Below are 19,529 nucleotides of genomic sequence, written 5' to 3'. Positions count from 1 at the left end.
GCTCAAGAGTTGACTCAGCCTTCCATCCTTCCGAGGTGGGTCAAATGAGGACCCGGATTGTGGAGGCAAATATGCTGGTTCTGTTAAAAAAGTGCTATTGCTCACATGTTGCAAGCCGCCCTGAGTCTAAGGAGAAGGGCAGCATTTTAAAAAAATTGAATAAATCAATAAAAATAAATAAAACTGAGCGAAGGAAATCAAGGGGTGGAGCAGTGGTTAGAGTGCAGCACTGCAGGAAACTTCAGCTAACCACTAGCTGTAGTTCAGCAGTTCAAATTTCACCACCAGCTCAAGGCTGACTCAGCCTTTTGAGTTGGGTAAAAATAAGGACCCAGATTGTTGGGGGCAAGAGGCTGATTCTACAAACCGCTTGGGGAGGGCTGTAAAAGCGCTAAGAAGCGGTATATAAGTCTAAATTCTATTGCTATCTTGAAGTGGCTGGGTTGACAAACCGTCTTCCTGTCCAAAAGCGGGGGAAATCGTAACCATAAAAGGAGGAACAAAGGGCAAATTTGGTTCCCCGACCAAAGACCAGTTTCGTATTTTGCAACTATAAGATTTGAGAAAGCAAAACATGGCTACTACCCTTCAAAGCTTGAAAAACACCCCTTTTTATAAGACTTTCCCAGAAAGGCTGCAAATAGAAACATAGAAGACTGACGGCAGAAAAAGACCTCATGGTCCATCTAGTCTGCCCTTATACTATTTTCTGTATTTTATCTTAGGATGGATCTATGTTTATCCCTTTTCTAAGAAAGTAATCTGGACTTTGTTGAGGTTTTTTTTTTCCTCGTCCTTGAAAACATTTCACCTCTCATTCAAGAAGCTTCTTCAATTCTGAGACAAAAAATCCCAACCGAGTGAGACAGCAGGAGGCAGTCTCCAGGTAGTCCTCGACTTACGACCATAACGGAGTCCAAAATTTAGGTAGCTAAGCGAGACCACTTGTCAAGTGTGTTTTGTGCCCCTTTTTAGGACCGTGCTTCCTATAGTTGTTAAGTGAATCCAGCTTCTTCGTTGTCTTTGCACATCAAAAGGTCGCAAAAGTCACGTGACCCCAGCACAACACGATCCTGATAAATATGTCGGCTGCCAAGCATCCGGATTTAGATCACGTGATCACAGTCATAAGTGTGCAAAATGGTCCTAAGTCACTTTTTAAAACTTTGAACGGTCTGTTGTAAGTCAAAAGACATAGAAACATAGAAGATTGACGGCAGGAAAAGACCTCATGGTCCATCTACTCTGCCCTAATACTATTTCCTGTATTTTATCTTAGGATGGATCTATGTTTATCCCAGGCATGTTTCAATTCAGTTCCTGTGGATTTAACAACCACGTCTGCTGGAAGTTTGTTCCAAGCATCTACTATTCTTTCAGTAAAATAATATTTTCTCATGTTGCTTTTGATCTTTCCCCCAACTGACCTCAGATTGTGTCCCCCTTGTTCTTGTGTTTCCTATTAAAAACACTTCCCTCCTGAACCTTATTTAATCCTTTAAAGACTATCTATGTCAGCTGCAGGAGGCCTCAGGGAAGGATGGAGGCTGACCTCCAATGGGTTTGTGAGAAAAGAGCGTGCTTCTTTAGGCAGCCTTGTAACCCCCAAAATGTTTGGGAAGGCGACTCCCATCCTCCTTTCGGGGCTGGGGCTGATGGGAGTCAGAATGAAGGACATATTGGAAAGCATTCTAGGGCTCTTCTGACTTTTCCTCTCCAAGCTCTCCCAAAGGACCAAGGGAGGCCCCTGAATGAATTCTCCCTACATTAGCAAAAGCCTTGGCCATGGCTGGGACTACAAGACCCATCGTCCCCACCAGACCAGCAAGTGGATGGGTGGCATGGATTCAAGTGCAGGGGGAGGAAGGAAGGCTTGGAGGTACATTGGCCAGAAGGGCAGGAGCCCCCCCCCCAAAAAAAGGAAAGCCGCTCGGCTCAGGATGATGGGTGGTGTAGTGCTCCGCTTGGCAAGGGAGGTCTGGTGCCCTGCAAGAGGGGAAGCCGTGGGGTGCAAAGCGGGGAGGGGGAAAGGGGGAGGGAGGGGCATGGCTACCTCAGAAGGGGAGGCGGGTTAAAGCCACATGGGTCCCAGAACACAAAAGGGAAACTGAGGCACGGTGTGGAAGGGAGGAATTAAGGGAGGGGGGGAGTGCCCCCCCCAAGTTCCAAATATAACGAAGCAGGAATAAAAACGGAGGCCATTGAGGAAGGAAACCCACCTGGCGGGCGACCCCCGCCCAGTAATAAGCGCCCTCCCATTACACAAAAAACCCCGAGCGAGCCTCGCTCTAACCTCCAGGGCGCCTCCGCCGCCGCCATCTTGGATTCTGCCGGAACCCGCCCCCTCCAGCTCCTCCTCTCCGCACGCCGACCTCCCATTGGCCTCCTCCGACGGGCACTCGCGCGTGCTCCGCCAATCGTCAAAGACGACGACGGCCCGGCGAGCCTCGCCCACCCGCTCTTCAGGACGGCCCTTCCCATTTTCCATGGGGGGGGGGCTCTTCCTGGACGGCTACATTCTTTAGAAGAAATAGGGGGGGGGAGTTTGAGAATAGTCGTCCCCCCTGCAAGAACATTTCCGGGCGACCTGCCACCCGTCCCATCATCCCCCGCTGGCTGAGGAGGATGGGCATGGCAATCCAGGGAGCCCTGCATTGAAAGAAAAGGCTTTGCAATGGCCCATCTTTTCTTGTATGTATATACAGTGTGTGTATGTATATATACTGTATATATATAAAAATTTAAATTTTGCTGCACAATAAAATTATTTGTTTAAAAAAGAAAAAAAGTTAAGAAATAAGAAAGCGGGGGAGGGGGAATAAAAAGAACCACGAAATTTTGACTTTCTCCCTTCTATTCAGTAATTGACATCTTATCCTTTTCCTTCCGTTTTTAACCCTTTTTTTTAAAAAAAAATCCCCCAAATCCATCAATCATGCTTTGGTTTTTTTGTAGTCATCCCGACCCTGGAAGACAATTAAATGTTTTCCCATTGTTCCAAGGATGAAGGCAATGCAAAGAGCTGTAAACGTCCTGATTTTTATTGATTGATTGTACTCAGAATCAACTGACGGAAGACGACGGGGAGAATGGCTGATCGATGACCCTCCAGCTCCGCCTGTCACTCAATACCCAGCGATGGTGATGATGTGGCTATGTTTACCGACTCTCTGTAAACACTCTGGCGGAAGGACTTCCTTGTTAAAATTTTGGTGTGCTTGGGAGCGGGTGTTCGTAAGGAAACACTAGTTGGCATTCAAGAGCAGAAAAAAGAATGAAGAGGCAGAGAAAAAGAGGAAAAAGGAAGGAAGGGCAGGAGGTGGAGGGATGAGTGGAAGGAGAGGAGGAGGAAAGGAAGATAGGAAAAAGATTAAGGTATAAAAAGAGGGGAAAGAAAAGGAAGGACAGGAGGAGAAGGAGAAAAAGGAATAGAGGAGAAGGAAGAGGAGAGGGGGAAAGAAATAAGGATTGGAAAAAGGTATAAAAAGAGGGAAAGGAGAAGGAAGGACAGAAAGAGAACAAGAACGAATAGAGGAGGAGAAGGAAGAGGAGAGGGGGAAAGAAATAAGGATAGGGAAAAGGTATAAAAAGAGGGAAAGGAGAAGGAAGGACAGGAGGAGAAGGAGAAGAATGAATAGAGGAGGAGAAGGAAGAGGAGGAAAGAAATAAGGATAGGGAAAAGGTATAAAAAGAGGGAAAGGAGAAGGAAGGACAGGAGGAGAAGGAGAAGAATGAATAGAGGAGGAGAAGGAAGAGGAGAGGGGGAAAGAAATAAGGATAGGGAAAAGGTATAAAAAGAGGGAAAGGAGAAGGAAGGACAGGAGGAGAAGGAGAAGAATGAATAGAGGAGGAGAAGGAAGAGGAGGAAAGAAATAAGGATAGGGAAAAGGTATAAAAAGAGGGAAAGGAGAAGGAAGGACAGAAAGAGAAGGAGAAGAATGAATAGAGGAGGAGAAGGAAGAGGAGAGGGGGAAAGAAATAAGGATAGGAAAAAGGTATAAAAAGAGGGAAAGGAGAAGGAAGGACAGGAGGAGAAGGAGAAAAAGGAACAGAGGAGGAGAAGGAAGAGGAGAGGGGGAAAGAAATAAGGAAAAAGGTATAAAAAGAGGGAAAGGAGAAGGAAGGACAGAAAGAGAAGGAGAAGAATGAATAGAGAAGGAGAAGGAAGAGGAGAGGGGGAAAGAAATAAGGATTGGAAAAAGGTATAAAAAGAGGGAAAGGAGAAGGAAGGACAGAAGAAGGAGAAGGAAGAGGAAAAATGAAGGACAATAAAACAAAATTCAAATATTCCATCCATTCCACCTTTCTTTAGTGAGTCCTTCCTTAACTGCAAGTCGAACCAAATAAAATGCAAGGCAAACCTCCGCCAAATAAATCTCCCCCCTCTTTCCAAAGACCGTTCCTCCGAGCAAGATCGTCGCCAAAGCCTCTCGCGGGCTTCATTCCAAAAAAAAAAAAAAATCCCAATCTCCCCCGTCCCTCCCTCCCTGTAACCCACAGCACCGAAGGTCCTCTCCAAACGCCGTCTCGGTGCCCCCCCTAAGGGTGGAACCGCCCCGAAAGCAGGCCCAGCCGGTCGATATTCTTATGCACCACGCTGTGTAAGACGTAGAGGTATTTGCCCGCATCGGTGTCTCGGGAAAAGTCCCGGAAGAAGAGCCCCTTGGTGGCATCGAAGCTGAACTTTTGGGGCAAGGGGCTGTTGTCCCTCATGTAGTCCCAGACGCTGAGGAGGAGCAGGTGGACCTCGAAGGGGGCCAGCTGGTCGAAGATCTCGTGCATGTTGCTCAAGACCGGCGGCAGGAGGTGGCCTTCCCCCATGCAGGCCACCAGCGCGCACGAGGCCTGCAGCGGCCAGACCGAGCTGGTCGTGTCGTTCTCCCGGCAGGCCTCCCAGTGAGCCATCAGCGTGGCCATCAGCCCCCGCAGCAACACCGAACAGTAACACAAAGCCGGCCGGCCCACAGCCACCAGCTTCAAGAGCTCGAAAAGCAGAGGGTTGTCGCGGAAGCAGCGGCCGATCCGTATGTCCCGCTCCACCGTGTTGCGAGTGTGCTCCTCGGGAGGCCAAGCCAACTCGCTGTTGGTCACATCTGGGCACACCGTCTCCACCAACACCACGGCTACCATCTTGGCCGCTTCGGGGTTGATGGCGTTGCCCCGGGGAAGCTCGGGAGGGCCCGGACGTCCTGGCCCGCAGCACCTCAGCAAGACGCCCAAAAAAATCTGGACGTTATGGGAGATCTCCTCGGGTTCTTGCCGACGGGAATCCTGCGGCGGTTTCAGGCCTTTGCCGATCACTCCTGCGTGGAACACCGACCAGACGCTGCCGGAGAAGTTCACGGCCGCCATGAAACGCCGGTTGGTGTCCAGGAGTGACAGCTTGGTGGCCTCCAGCGTGAGGTCGTTCCTGGCGGCGGGGGGCTCCACCGTGCCCCCGAAAAGCTCGGCGTTGCCCTGGTGCAAGGCGCCTTCCACCAGGTACTGCAGGATGGCCTTGCCGGCTGTGGGCGACGCGCCACTCAGCCCGCAAAGAAGCCGGCTTGCGTAGCTGACGCCGGCCGGGGACTTGTGCCGCAAAACCGAGAAGAAGTGGTGGACGGCCGAACGGACGAGGAACAGCAAATGGGCGGGGCGAATGGACTTGGGCATGGGGCAGACGGAGAGGAGGAGAGCGGCCGCTTGGGTCACCTCGGGATCGCTGTGCAGCAGCAGCTGGCCGAAGTCGTAGATGTGGGAGGAGACAGCCTGGCCCAAGTGCTGGCCCATGGAGGACGGGCTCTCCCCGTCCCACTGGAGGATCAAGGCCAGGTTCTGCAAGAACTGGGCCATGTGCTGCTTGGAGAGAAGCCCAGCATGGAGCTGGCGGACGGACTTCTTCACCAGGGTGGGCAAGAGGTCGGTCATGCAAGAGCTGAGGACGGCATAGAGCTGGGTGGCCAGGCTGAGCTCCTCCTGGCTCTTGGCCAGGGTCATCAGGTAGAAGAGGGCCTCGCTGGCGCAGCTGGGGCTGGAGTAGACCGAGAGGAGGACGAGCAGCTGGTGGAGCCAGAGGAATCTCTTCCTCTCCAGCTTCAGCGTCTCCATGCAGAGGTCCTGCATGTGGTTCTTCAAGTCGTCCAAGAACGGCACCGCCCGGGGAGGGGCCTCCGCCAAGCTGGCCGAACCCCGGTTGTAAACCAGCTTCTGCAAGTTGAGGAGCAACAGCTGGATGACCCGGTCGCAGGCCTCGCGCACGCTGTCGTGGACCGCCAGGCCCGGAGTGGTGATGACCGAGGCAGGCATGGCGGTGTTGACCAGGAACTGCAAGGTACGGTAGGCTCCTCCCGACGTCTGGCAGATGAGGTGCACCACGATGTTGACCATGTTCTCCAGCTCTTCTCGGGGCAGCACCACAAAGTGCTGGTGCAGCTGGTTGAGGACCACGGGCTTGAGAGAGTCCACCAGCTCCGCAGAGATCGTGCTCAGCAACGTCGGGGACATGACCGCCAGTTGCAGCAAGAAAGGGACGGTGGCCTTCTGCTGCTGGTCCCGGCTGGGCCCCAGGCTCCTGTGGAACATCCTCAGTAACTCCTGCTTGATGCTTTCCGAGTGGCGGGAGACCAAGTGGCCGAGGATCCCGACCACCGAGGCGATCTTGGGAACCCGCTTATCGGCCGCGGTGGAGCTGGGAAAGAGGAGGAGATCCGACGAAGCCGTCCCGTGCACGCAAAAATCCTTCAGGCCGCAGGAGAGGACTCGGTTGATGATGGTGTTGGGGAAGGAGGAGCCGATGTGGGCCACCACCCAATCGAAGTGAGGCGAGTGCTGGACGGACGTGTCCAAGAGGGCGTCGACACAAGCGTCCGGGCAGGTGTTGATCATGGAGGACAGGCACTGGGTGTAAATCTCCATCAAGACCCGGGTGGCTTTGCAGGACATCCACAACTGCAGCAGTTCGTTGAGGCTGCTCGCGTGGGGTACGTCGTGCCGCCCGGCGTATTTGCTACTCAGCTGCCCCATCAGGTCAATCGACCAGGAGGAAACGAGGGCAGCCCAGGCTTTGGGGTTCATGCGGACGAACTCCGACAACACGGTTTGGATCTCCGACACCACGTCGTCCAGGTTGGGGCCCTGGGAGCGGAGGCCCCCCATCCCGCCGTCGCCGGCCTCCAATTCCAGCAGGTAGGTGCAGACGTATTCATCAAAGACACTCCGAAGGTGCTCCAACACAGCACTGCGAGCCGGAGGCAAGTTGCGCAGCAGTAAAATGGCACAACGAGCGTGTTCCTTGATGGTGAGTTTGTTCCCGTGAACGGGGTCGACGCCACTGAGGAAAGCTTTGATCTCCTGGGCCAATTCTTGGGAGCTGCGGGAGAAAGAAGGAAAATCAACTCAGGTTTAGGGCAAGGACTCAAAGAGATGCTAAGAAAATCGATCCATTATGAAATGCCACCAAGACCAGCTTTTTAAATACCAAGTCCTTGTTCAGTGCTAAACACCATTTAAAAACCATGTATGCACCCACGAGAGGGATATACAGTGATACCTCATCTTACAAACGCCTCATCATACAAACTTTTCGAGATACAAACCCGGGGTTTAAGATTTTTTTGCCTCTTCTTACAAACTATTTTCACCTTCCAAACCCACCGCCGCCGCTGGAATGCCCCGCCTCCAGACTCCTCTTAGAAACATAGAAACATAGAAGTCTGACGGCAGAAAAAGACCTCATGGTCCATCTAGTCTGCCCTTATACTATTTTCTGTATTTTATCTTAGGATGGATATATGTTTATCCCAGGCATGTTTAAATTCAGTTACTGTGGATTTATCTACCACATCTGCTGGAAGTTTGTTCCAAGGATCTACTACTCTTTCAGTAAAATAATATTTTCTCTTGCCAGCGAAGCACCCGTTTTTGCGCTGCTGGGATTCCCCTGAGGCTCCCCTCCATGGGAAACCCCACCTCTGGACTTCTGTTGCCAGCGAAGCGCTTGTTTTTGCGATGCTGGGATTCCCCTGCTGGGATTCCCCTGCAGCATCGCAAAAACACAGAAGTCCAGAGGTGGGGTTTCCTATGGAGGGGAACCTCAGGGGAATCCCAGCAGCGCAAAAATGGGCGCTTCGGCTGGCAAAAGGGGTGAATTTTGGGCTTGCACGCATTAATCGCTTTTCCATTGATTCCTATGGGAAACATTGTTTCCTCTTACAAACTTTTCACCTTAAGAACCTCGTCACAGAACCAATTAAGTTTGTAAGACAAGGTCTCACTGTAATTATAGAAACCACCCCTTTCTAATTTATAAAATAAAGATGTCAATCATCTTCCTCCTTTTTTCTTCTGTTCAATCATATTATTATTTATTAGATTTGTATGCCGCCCCTCTCCGAAGACTCGGAGCGGCTCACAACAGCAAAGCACAGTACAAATCCAATGGTTTGTATGATTCCAATGATATTGGATTCTGTGAGACTGCCTTAATGATGCTCCCACAGCTTTCTTCATAAGTTTTTCTGAAGCAATTTGCCATGGTCTCTGAGAGAAAAAGACTGGCCCAACACCACACGCTTCACGTCTATGGGAAAAACTAGCTATCATCCGCTTTATGCTCAGTTAAAAAAAAATATCACACCATTTATTGATCATCATCTTCTACCTCATTTCAACACACACCCCCTTAAACATTCATCCTAATTTTTGGAAAAAAATATTGATCATCTCCATCCTAATTTTAAAAGTATCATTTATATATGTACTGTATTCTCATTTCTTTTAAAAAAAAACTGGTCTTTATTAATCATCATAGAATAGAATAGAATAGAATTCTGTATTGGCCAAGTGTGATTGGACACACAAGGAATTTGTCTTTGGTGCCTATGCTCATCTTCATCCTCTTAAAAAAAATAACATTTATTGATCATCATATCCCCATTTTTAAAAACAGTATTTACTGATTATCATAGCCTCCTTTGAGAAAATAACATTTGCAGACCATATCCTCATTTTTAAAACATGACATTTACTGATCATCATATATTCATTTAAAAAAAAATACTATTTACTGATCATCATGTCCTCCTTTTTAAAAAAATGACATTTACTGATCGTACCCTCATTTTTTAAAGAATAGCATAGAATCTTTGGAGAGGGGCGGCATACAAATCTAAATAATAATAATAATAATAATAATAATAATAATAATAATAATAATAATAATAATAATTTGTTAAGCATCTTCAAGAACCCTAACATTTATTGATCGTTTTAAAAAGCCAGACTTTTTTTTAAAACAAAAGCCCTAGTATTTACTGTCCATTGACAATTACCATCCTCGTTTTAAAAAAGCTAATTAATTGCAAACGTTAATTAACTCTCATTTCTTCCCCCCTCCCCTTCTTCCTCGTCTGCTGTCCCCCTTTGAGGAAGGCCTGGCAAGCTCTTCGGAGGAGGCCAAGCCTTTGCACCCCTTTTACCCCTTTGCAAATGCCGGAGGTCACCATGGCAACCACGAACGGTTCGGGGCGACGCACCCCTACCAAACGGCCGGGCCGGGCCGGGCCTCCCTCCCCCCCGCCCCAACTACCTGAGCGATGGAGGCGCGGCAGCCGGTTTGGGGCTCGGGGCGGACCCCGGAGGCCCCACCACCCCCGCCGGATCGCACAGAGCGGACATGCCGAACAGCGGCCGAGACGCCTAGAAACGGCTTAAAAATCCCCTTCCCACCCGCTTGTTTTCCTCTTTTGCGCCTGCGCACGCTAGGCCCGAGCATGGGGGAAGAATTAAAAACAATGCACCGAGAGCGTCCCCTGACGAAACGTCCCACCCGGTTCTTCGACTCCGTAACAAACGTTCCGCGCAGCTCGAAGCTAATTGTTTCAGCTTCAGTGGAACCGTTATTATTATTATACTGACTGCACCAGCCCCTGTAGTTTATTAAGCATGGTTAATAATTTCATATTCATAACTGCACATTCAAAACTATTCAGTTGTTTTCCTTAGATGCTGGACAGCTTCAGTGAAATATTACAACTGGAACCATTATTATTATTATACACTCCAGCCAGTTCATGGGGCTTATTCATCATGATTAATAACTTCATTACTGCATATTTCATACATATTCAATTGTTTTTTCTTGGATGCTGGGCAACTTCAGTGAAATGTAACAGTTGGAACCATTACTATTGTTAGAGACTCCGTGGCTTATGAATCAGTTAATAATTTCATATTCAAAACATTCCATTGTTCTACTAAGATATTTGGCAGCTTCAGTGTCATGCCACAGCCATTTTAGTTGGGAGTCTTTGCCTACCACACTTTATAGTATTTTAATGTGCATTCTTTACTGAGGGAATTTGGGAATTGTATGAGGGCTATCTGTATGTAGCCATAACAAATTCTTTCTAGATAGTCAAGGTCATCCTTTGTCTTCGCACTCTTGCACCTGCACATAGGAGATAGGTGGACCCTTGCCAGGGTGACAGTTGAAGATTGATCAACGTGATGGACTTGAGGGTATGGGGACAAAGGCTTGGAACTTTCAACTGGGTGGAGAAACCCCAGAGACTTTAGATTCAGGTTTCTCCCAGATGTGCCAACATGGCTCTGCTAATAAATTGGAAATTTAAAGAATACTTTGCCTTGGACTCTGATTTAATTTTCGAGGCTATTTAGAACCCTGACGCTCATTTCAATTTAACAATTAAGATGATAAGCTTGTGGTTTTGCTTTTATTCTGAGCACACTGGTACACATTAAAAATGAAATTCTTTTGCCTGATCTGAATAGCATGTGCACCTACCCAAATCTACATGCTGTATACATACATGAGTAGGGCAGAGTAGAGTAGAATAGAGTAGGAATAGGAATAGAATGGACAGAGTTGGAAGGGACATTTGAGGTCTTCTAGTCAACTCCCCTGCTCAAGTAAGAAACCCTATACCAATTCAGACAAATGGTTATCCAACATTTTCTTAAAACCTTCCAGTGTTGGAGCATTTACAATTTCTGGAAGCAAGTTATTCCACTGATACATTGTTCTGTCTAATATGCCCATGTCACACCAACACTCCGTAGTCTGCATTGGTTGCCGATCAGTTTCCAGTCACAATTCAAAGTGTTGATTATGACCTATAAAGCCCTTTATGGCACCGGGCCAGATTATCTCAGGGACCGCCTTCTGCTGCACGAATCCCAGCGACCCGTTAGGTCCCACAGAGTGGGCCTTCTCCGGGTCCCGTCAAATAAACAATGTTGGTTGGCAGGACCCAGGGGAAGAGCCTTCTCTGTGGCGGCCCCAGCCCTCTGGAACCAACTCCCCCCAGAGATTAGAATAGCCCCCACCCTCCTTGCCTTTCGTAAGCTCCTGAAAAGCCACCTCTGCCGTCAGGCATGGGGGAACTAAGATAATCTTTCCCCCTAGGCTTCTACAATTTATGTATGGTATGCTTGTATGCATGATTGGTTTTATAACAAGGGTTTTTAGCTGTTTTAGTACTGGATTTTTACATTCTGTTTTGTCACTGTTGTTAGCCGCCCCAAGTCCACGGAGAGGGGCGGCATACAAATCCAATAAATAAATAAATAAATAAATAAATAAATAAATAAATAAATAAATAAATAAATAAATAAATATACCTACGTACATACATACATACATACACACACACACACACACACATAGTACAGTAATCACTGTCCATTTTAAATACATAGCAGAAAGAAGAAACCTGAGTTCACAAGGTTGATTCTCTATGTAACAAACTTGTGGCCGAATCTTAATGTTCTGCTTCAGATACTAAGAAGCCCCTTCCCAGAAAGTAACAAGGAAAAAGGGTTGTGAACAGGAAGTGTGGCATCCCAGACAATCAGGCAGATTTGTAATGATTTGAACCGATATTATTATATTAACTCAGCCCAGTCCCCATGGCCTATTAGCCATAATTAATTTCATATGGCTCAGCTTTGCCTATTTGTGCATTCAACAGGCAAGAACCTGGACCAGTCAATATGCTTTTGCTGGACATAATTGGCTCCCGTTTCATAGTTTTAACTATGTTTCATAGTTTTAAGATAGTGTTTAGACAACAGCCACTATCAAATGCACCATGCTTTAACACAATGTACCAACAAGCCATATTCTTTCCCTTTTCGCTCACAAACACAAACACTAAAAAAAAAAATACTGGAGCAAAACACAAGGGTGGGGTGTTTTTTTTTGTCAGTTTATTATATGGATCAGAACACAGACAATTGAACACATGAAAGCAGAAATCTTTATCTGTGCTCTCCCTTTCTACTGAAATCGGTTGCCAAAGTTGAACAATGTTGGCATCTCACATATACGCAGATATAACTACATACATGAACAGTTCCAGGTACTTGTGCCATAATCCGGCATGGTTATTGAAATTCTTAAACAATTCCCTACACTTTACATGTAAAGCTTCTGTCTTATCAAGCACCCCTTTTGAGGTAGAACTTCAAACTCATTAAACTTTAAATGGTTTTGTAACTCCCTCAAACTCAGGAACTGGGAGCTGTTCACCAAAAGAAAGAGGGATCCAACACACTCTCTCAAAGCCTAGTCCAGTGGGTTTAAATTCCTTCTTCAAAGCAAACAAACTTTATAGAGCTAAACTGGTTGAAAAGCTGATTTTTCTAGTTTTTGGTAACTTGCCTTTTCCTCCTTCCCCCCCAGCCCTACCCCCGCTAGGAATGATAAAACTTGTAGGCTGGGAAAGAGAAAAGAAACTGGTTTTCCAGATTTCAGAAGCCAGGTTCAGCTTTCCAATCCAGGTGTTGCGTCAGCTGCCATCATCTCAACATCTGCAGAGTCTTTGGGAGTTGCCTCCTTTTTCTTCTTGCTTTTTCCACTCCGAGCTGGACGGACATCAACTGTATACAGTAAAAGGAAAAATGGAAACAGTAAAAAAAAACACCAAAACCATCACAATGTTCTCAAAGCCCTAAAGCTCAGGCAAGCAACATCGCTGATCCAATTTCCAGCAAGCTTTTAAAGTATAAATTATAGGTTTGCCCGAACCAGCTGAATCCCACCACTAGCATGGAGCCCTTCTAATGTATATTCCACTTTCAATGAATGATGCAAGTCCAAATTCCTTTCCCCAACTAGAGGGAAGAGAACTTACCCTGCATTTCTGCTTTTTCCTTAGCGGTATGACGCAGTTGTTTAAGCAGTTTTCTTTTCTTCTTTCCTGAGAGAGTAATGTTTGCCCGTGAACTGGATCTGGAAGAAGAGAAGGTAATTTACAAACAGAGAAGAAATGTTTTAAGATCAACTTGTGAATTTAGAAGAAAAAAAACAACAACTTTAAAATGGGTAGACTTTGACTCCCAGAATTCCCCATCCAACATATTTTGAAGGATGGATTTCAATGCCCAGGATTCACCGAATTTTTATTACTTTTTTATAAATTTTTATTAATTTAGCATTGAATTGGCTTGCACACTCTTCTTCCCCAGAGATAAGTAATCAACCGAACATAACTCACGATCGCTTTTTCAGGTGATGAACGGTGATTAGACCTTCATCCACCACCGCTCCCACAATCCGGTGTTTCTTTCTCTTCTCTTTATTCAGGACACGGCGTCGTTTGAAGAGTTTTTTCCGCAGCTCCTGACACAAGAGAAAAGGAGAAGTCTTTACAAGGAGCTGACACCACACAAAAAATAAATAAACTGCAGAAAAATGGCAGTTGGGTACATCCAGTGGTGAGCTACGAGCTAGAACGGTAAATTGTGCTCGCCGCCGTGTTTCGTAAGTTCGTGCGGGGCCAGCGTGATTTTGCTGCTGCACCTGTAGAGGCAGCTAATCACGCACAGAACCGCAGGTCCGCCCGTGTTTCAGCATGTGCGAAAGCAAAAAAAACCTCACCGAAACATGGGCGCACATGTGGCTCCGTGTGCGATTTTGCTGCCTCCACAGGTGCAGGAGCAAAATTGTGCTGGCCTTGTAACAACTTACCGCGGCAGCGAGCACAATTTAGTGTTCCGGTTCATAGCCCACCGCTGGGTACATCAAACGTATCTTTATCACAAACGTGTTTAACCATGATAGAATAGATAGGATAGATTAGATAGATAGATAGATAGATAGATAGATAGATAGATACATAAAATAGATAGGTGAAGAGCTAGGTATAGATAGACAGAGACAGATGTAGATAGATGATAGACAGACAGACAGACAGATAGAAAAAGACAGGTGGAAGGTCTTAAGCATAAAATGTATCAGGAAAGACTTAATGAACTCAATCTGTATAGTCTGGAGGACAGAAGGAAAAGGGTTAAATAAGGTTCAGGAGGGAAGTGTTTTTAATAGGAAAGTGAACACAAGAACAAGGGGACACAATCTGAAGTTAGTTGGGGGAAAGATCAAAAGCAAGGTGAGAAAATATTATTTCACTGAAAGAGTAGTAGATCCTTGGAACAAACTTCCAGCAGACGTGCCTGGGATAAACATATATCCATCCTAAGATAAAATACAGGAAATAGTATAAGGGCATACTAGATGGACCATGAGGTCTTTTTCTGCCGTCAGTCTTCTATGTTGTAAGACAGAAATAAAAAAGTAATAGAGAAAGTCAGGCAGGCAGGCAGATAAGATGGAGAGGGAGAGAGAGAGGAGGATAGATCTAATCTATGTCCCTTAACAGCACTTTAATTGTTTTTTTAATTTCCTAAGTCTCCTAGAATTAAATACACTGCTCAAAAAAATAAATAAAGGGAAAACACTCAAAGAACACATCCTAGATCTGAATGAATGAAATATTCTCCTTGAATACTTTGTTCTGTACAAATCTGAATGTGCACAACAGCCGGTGAAATTGATTGTCAATCAGTGCTGCTTCCTAAGTGGACAGTTTGATCTTACAAAAGTTTGATTTACTTGGAGTTATATTGTGTTGTTTAGGTGTCCCCTTTATTTATTTATTTTTGAGCAGTATAATTAAATAATACCCCTTAATTTAAACCCTTTGACAAAGAAGCACTTTCTCTCTCTCTCTCTCTTAAAATATCTTAGAATTACCGTCCGCGGCCGGTTAATCTTCCCGGAAGGAGCAACCATGCTGAAAGAAAAACACGTGGCTTTTTACCCTGGGATTTAATTTCCGGGTAAGTCGCCGCGGATCACGTGACATAGATGATGACGACACACGCACGCGACGGCGGCTGCCAAACGTCTGAACAAGATGACCAATCAGACAAAAACGGAATTGGGGTTGGCTCCTCCCTTTCTTATATAGATGGGCCGCGTGGCGCCCTGCCTTCCTTTTGGAAATGGTTGCTCCCTGCAAAGGACGGAGATCCTGGTAGGTTCTTTAATTTCTCCCAAAGGGATCGATCGAGTGGATTCCTAGTCCGTGCTTCTCTTTTGATTGAAGGCAAAAGCTTGATTTCAAAAGCTTGATTTCAAAAGCTTGTCTTATTTAATTAATATTCTTTCTCTTATTTAATTAATATTCTTTCTCTTATTTAATTAATATTCTTTCTCTTATATAATTAATATTCCCTCATATAATTAATATTCTTTCTTATTGAATTAATATTCTTTCTCTTATTTAATTAATATTCTTCTCATATAAGCCTTAATGCTATTGCTCTTTTTCCCTTCCTTCCTTCTTTAATTCCTCTTTTATATTATTTTCCTTTCTTTCATTATCTTTCTCGGCCTTTTGTCTTTCCTTTTCTTTCACTCTTTCCCATTTTCTTTTCTTTCTTTCCTTCCTTTCATTCTCTTTTCTTTTTTTCATTCTTTTTTCTTTCACTCTTAACTGTTCCCCCTTCCTTTCATTCTTTTTCCATTTTCCTTTCACCTTTTCCTTTTTTCCATTTTCTTTTCCTTCACTTTTTTCTAACTTTATTCCTTCCCCTCCCTTTCATTCTTTCCTTCATTCTTTCTTTCCCTTCCTTTCGTTTCTTCATTCCTTTGTTTCACTTTTACCTTTTTACCCATTTTCACTCTTTCCCTTCCTTTTCGCTTTCATTTTCTATCCTATGCGAGTTTGAGGAGAGGGGCGGCATATAAATCCAATAAATCTAATCTAATCTTCCATTCATTCCCTTCTTGACCTTTTATCTTTCTTTCCCTTCTTTCTTGCTTCCCTTCCTTTCCCATTCTTTCTACGCTACTCAAAAAAATAAAGGGAACACTTAACACAATATAACTACAAGTAAATCAAGCTTCTGTGAAATCACTTAGAAAGCAACAGATTGACAATCAATTTCACCTGCTGTTGTGCACATTCAACTTTATAGAAAGAGTATTCAGTGAGAATATTTCATTCATTCAGATCTAGGATGTGCTATTTGAGTGTTCCCTTTATTTTTTTGAGCACTAATTTTTTTTAATACAGCAAAGTTAAAAAAATTAATAGTTTTTTAAAAAAAAATTCTTAATTTAATATAATTCCCAGCAGGGCAAGAAAGAAAATATGGAGAAGGGTGTCTTGAATGCCTCTTCCCCAGAAAATGTCAAGAGCAACGTGGATCGAGAGACCCCCACCAAGAAAGATCCCAAATGTTCCTGGCCAGGGGAGATGCAACGCGATTGGAGATCCCCCCTGAGATGGTGGGAAGCCATGTAGGAGTTGCAGAAAGGCTGAGCCACAAATCCTCAGATACCCTAGGACGGCAGATCTCAAAAGAAACGATGATTCTTGGCGATCCAATCCGTGGGAGCTAAAAGCCAACTTGATCCTTAAAAAGATCTTTTCTTAGGGATGTAGGAAACGAGGTTCCGGGAAGAACCACAGGTGAGGAAGGATCACTGTAATAGATTTCCCCAATCTGGAGTGAAGGGAATCCACTGTCTCTAGGGATCTCCCTGCAGGGAAATTTAAGCGTTGAGCCATCTTAAATCCTAATCTCACACACGATGGGCTTCCTGCTTCTTTCCAGGCCTGACGAATACCATGCCTCCCATTGTCCACGGCTGAGGAGAGACACAAGCTTAAAACATTAAAAGTTGGAAGAAGTTGGACTGGTGTTACATTCTCTCTCCCCCCCCCCCCCACCTTTTCCCCCCTTCCTTCTCTTCAGGAAAATCAAAGCCTCCATTTCTTGACAGTATCGGGTTTTCCTGTACCCGTTGCTGTAATGTGCGGAGGTAGAATATACGCCCCAGGGTCATGTCTTCGGTGCCAGCGATTTTTCCCATTCGTTGGTTCTATCCTCAAACGCTGGGACAAGGCGAATTTCCCCTTTACCCCGTAGTAGCTAACACTACTACGCAAGGTGGATTAAGAAAAGGTTAATGGGTAAAAACCTGCAAGTGAAACATTTAATTTAATAATTTATTTTATTATTTTAAATTTACTTTATATGCCACCCCACTCCTGAAGGACTCTGGGGCAGCTAACAAGAAAAAAACATTGGAAAAGGCCATTTAGAAAAGCTATTTAAAACCCTAATGCTTGCATGCTTGGGAAAATGACTTCATGTAAGTAGTAATGGGTGAGAGATTTTGGGGAGACGGTTGTATGACATCAGTAGAAAATGTGGCTTCTTAGTCTGGATACATTGTTAGGCCGTCACCCCTTATTTTCCTAATTTAATTCTCTCTTTTTATTACATAAAATTTCCCTTTTCAGTTAAACTGTTGTCTGGATGCAAATAGTTTTAGGAAACAGATCGAAATATTTTACATTTTTTTCTTCATTACATTACTATTGATTATAACAATGTTTACTTGACCGTTTTAACATACCTGTCTTATATCATTGATTCCTTCTTTATTTTTCTGTTTCTAACTCCTGTTTTTGTCAGCTAACCATTGATAAAATACATCAAAAAATACTCAATTTATTTTCCTTGTGTTAGCCCAGTGTTTCCCAACCTTGGCAACTTGAAGATATCTGGACTTCAACTCCCAGAATTCCCCAGCCAGCATTTGCTAGCTGGGGAATTCTGGGAGTTGAAGTTCAGATATCTTCAAGTTGCCAAGGTTGGGAAACACTGTGTTAGCCTATTCATTACATTTTCGTCTGTTGGGATCTCTTCTTGTTGTGCAAATACAATTCTAGCTGCAGTCAGTACATGAAGAATCAGATTTTTAGCATTCCCTTTATTGTACTTATCTGGTAACAATTCTCTTCTCTTTTGACAGGGATTTGGAATACCTACGGGACCGTCTTCTGCCTCATGTATCCCATCGGTGGTTAGGTCCCACGGATAGAGCCTCCTTTGTGGTGGCCCCCACCCTTTTGGAACAAACTCCCGGAGATACGTACTGCCCCCTCCTGGCCTTTTGCAAAACCTTGACTCATCTTTGATGGGGGGCCATGGCGGAGACCTAATTCCAAACCAATGTTATGAGTAGCTTGACCCAGCTGGAATGAATGTGGATAGTTGTGTTAGGATAAATTGGGTTTTAGAGCTTTTTAGTTTTTTTAATATTTTAATATTAGATTTCTACACACTTGTACTGTATTTATTTATGTTGGACACTGCCCTGAGTCGGTTAAGAAGGGCGGCATAGCAACATAATGAATAAGATTGAGATGCAACAAAGGGGAATGAAGACCACCAGGAGAGAATTCAAAAAACAGTCTGCAGCGTATTAAATCTATGTAATTCTTTGCCTGTTCCTGTATGTACTTTTCAAGTTGTTCAAAGCTGTTACCAATAAATACATTTTTAAAAAATAGATGCAATGTCATTTTTTAAAAGATCGGTAAATCTCTGAGCTGGCATGCTGCGGCACTTAAATTTAGCACCTACTAATAAGTATAATTTGAGAATTGAAGTTTCTTTGGTGCATAGCTCTGGTCTATAGTTTTTAAAAAGGCTTGATTTAATCTAAATTAAAATTCTTAAATTGTCACACTTTCATTGTCTTGGAGTTTTCTTTGATGTGGATGGAATGTTTTCTGTTTGGAGCTCATACTATTTTCTCTTCCCTGTTCATTTCTGTATACATTAAATTTGAAAAGCTCAAATTTTTTTGCTGGATAAATTATAGCACATTCAAATTGCTGTTTCAATGGTGCATAATGAAAAGGGGTACTGCTTGATTTACAGACAAACCACTGATTTATAGTTTCTTGAACAACACAATCATATTGGAGAATAAACCAAGCAGCTTTTAATTCTCAATACTATATAGAAACATAGAAGACCTCATGATCCATCTAGTCTGCCCTTATACTATTTTCTGTAATTTATCTTAGGATGGATCTATGTTTATCCCAGGCATGTTTAAATTCAGTCACTGTGGATTTACCAACCACGTCTGCTGGAAGTTTGTTCCAAGGATCTACTACTCTTTCAGTGAAATAATATTTTCTCACGTTGCTTTTGATCTTTCCCCCAACTAACTTCAGATTGTGTCCCCTTGTTCTTGTGTTCACTTTCCTATTAAAAACACTTCCCTCCTGGACCTTATTTAACCCTTTGACATATTTAAATGTTTCGATCATGTCCCCCCCCTTTCCCTTCTGTCCTCCAGACTATACAGATTTGAGTTCATGAAGTCTTTCCTGATACGTTTTATGCTTGTAGCCCGTCTTTGGACCCGTTTTTGT

General features: G+C 44.6%; 3 protein-coding genes, 1 long non-coding RNA gene and 1 other non-coding gene across 7 annotated transcripts in view; 2 read left to right on the top strand and 3 right to left on the bottom strand.

Annotated features, from left to right (window-relative positions):
• Positions 1 to 2,367, bottom strand: part of GANAB (glucosidase II alpha subunit) — a 54,007-nt gene extending 51,640 nt beyond the window's left edge. For both annotated transcript variants that reach the window (XM_070766524.1, XM_070766525.1), the window contains exon 1: positions 2,294 to 2,367. In XM_070766524.1, coding sequence (XP_070622625.1) covers positions 2,294 to 2,319 — 26 coding nt within the window. In that variant the 5' untranslated portion in view covers positions 2,320 to 2,367. The remainder of the gene's footprint in view (positions 1 to 2,293) is intronic.
• A 656-nt stretch (positions 2,368 to 3,023) lies between these two features.
• On the bottom strand, positions 3,024 to 9,741 carry INTS5 (integrator complex subunit 5). The gene is made up of 2 exons (XM_070766161.1): positions 9,566 to 9,741; positions 3,024 to 7,348 (listed from the first exon to the last, which is right to left on the bottom strand). Exons 1-2 carry the CDS (start codon positions 9,652 to 9,654, stop codon positions 4,540 to 4,542), a joined length of 2,898 nt encoding a protein of 965 aa, XP_070622262.1. The 5' UTR covers positions 9,655 to 9,741; the 3' UTR covers positions 3,024 to 4,539.
• Positions 9,742 to 12,185: 2,444 nt separating this feature from the next.
• On the bottom strand, positions 12,186 to 15,138 carry C13H11orf98 (chromosome 13 C11orf98 homolog). Its single transcript, XM_070766797.1, has 4 exons — positions 15,035 to 15,138; positions 13,497 to 13,621; positions 13,134 to 13,231; positions 12,186 to 12,879 (listed from the first exon to the last, which is right to left on the bottom strand). The coding sequence occupies exons 1-4, from the start codon at positions 15,071 to 15,073 to the stop codon at positions 12,764 to 12,766; spliced, it is 378 nt and encodes a 125-aa protein (XP_070622898.1). The 5' UTR covers positions 15,074 to 15,138; the 3' UTR covers positions 12,186 to 12,763.
• Positions 15,139 to 15,238: 100 nt separating this feature from the next.
• On the top strand, positions 15,239 to 18,652 carry LOC139175585 (uncharacterized). Of its 2 annotated transcripts, none has more exons than XR_011560532.1 (3): positions 15,239 to 15,317; positions 16,425 to 16,760; positions 18,113 to 18,652. It is a non-coding gene; the product is annotated as an uncharacterized lncRNA (long non-coding RNA). The 2 variants fall into 2 exon arrangements; XR_011560533.1 differs by having other exon boundaries at positions 15,249 to 15,317; positions 16,422 to 16,760; positions 18,113 to 18,650.
• Positions 17,058 to 17,197, top strand: LOC139175619 (small nucleolar RNA SNORA57). The gene has a single exon (XR_011560541.1). It is a non-coding gene; the product is annotated as a small nucleolar RNA SNORA57 (small nucleolar RNA).
• Positions 18,653 to 19,529: the final 877 nt, after the last annotated feature.

The sequence above is a fragment of the Erythrolamprus reginae genome, chromosome 13, assembly GCF_031021105.1.
Source record: "Erythrolamprus reginae isolate rEryReg1 chromosome 13, rEryReg1.hap1, whole genome shotgun sequence".
NCBI lineage: Eukaryota > Metazoa > Chordata > Lepidosauria > Squamata > Dipsadidae > Erythrolamprus > Erythrolamprus reginae.
The sequence above is the reverse complement of the archived record's forward strand: the minus strand, read 5'-3'. Positions and strand labels throughout refer to the sequence as shown.

Excerpts from the sequence above, each read along its gene's own strand:
- INTS5 (XM_070766161.1), bottom strand. The coding sequence starts at position 9,654 with ATGTCCGCTCTGTGCGATCCGGCGGGGGTGGTGGGGCCTCCGGGGTCC. Across the intron at positions 7,349-9,565 it reads GCCGCGCCTCCATCGCTCAG|CTCCCAAGAATTGGCCCAGG; the intron begins GTAGTTGGGGCG and ends TTTCTCCCGCAG.
- C13H11orf98 (XM_070766797.1), bottom strand. The coding sequence starts at position 15,073 with ATGGTTGCTCCTTCCGGGAAGATTAACCGGCCGCGGACG. Across the intron at positions 13,232-13,496 it reads CATCACCTGAAAAAGCGATC|ATCCAGTTCACGGGCAAACA; the intron begins GTGAGTTATGTT and ends CTCTTCTTCCAG. Across the intron at positions 12,880-13,133 it reads GGAAAAAGCAGAAATGCAGG|TTGATGTCCGTCCAGCTCGG; the intron begins GTAAGTTCTCTT and ends TACTGTATACAG.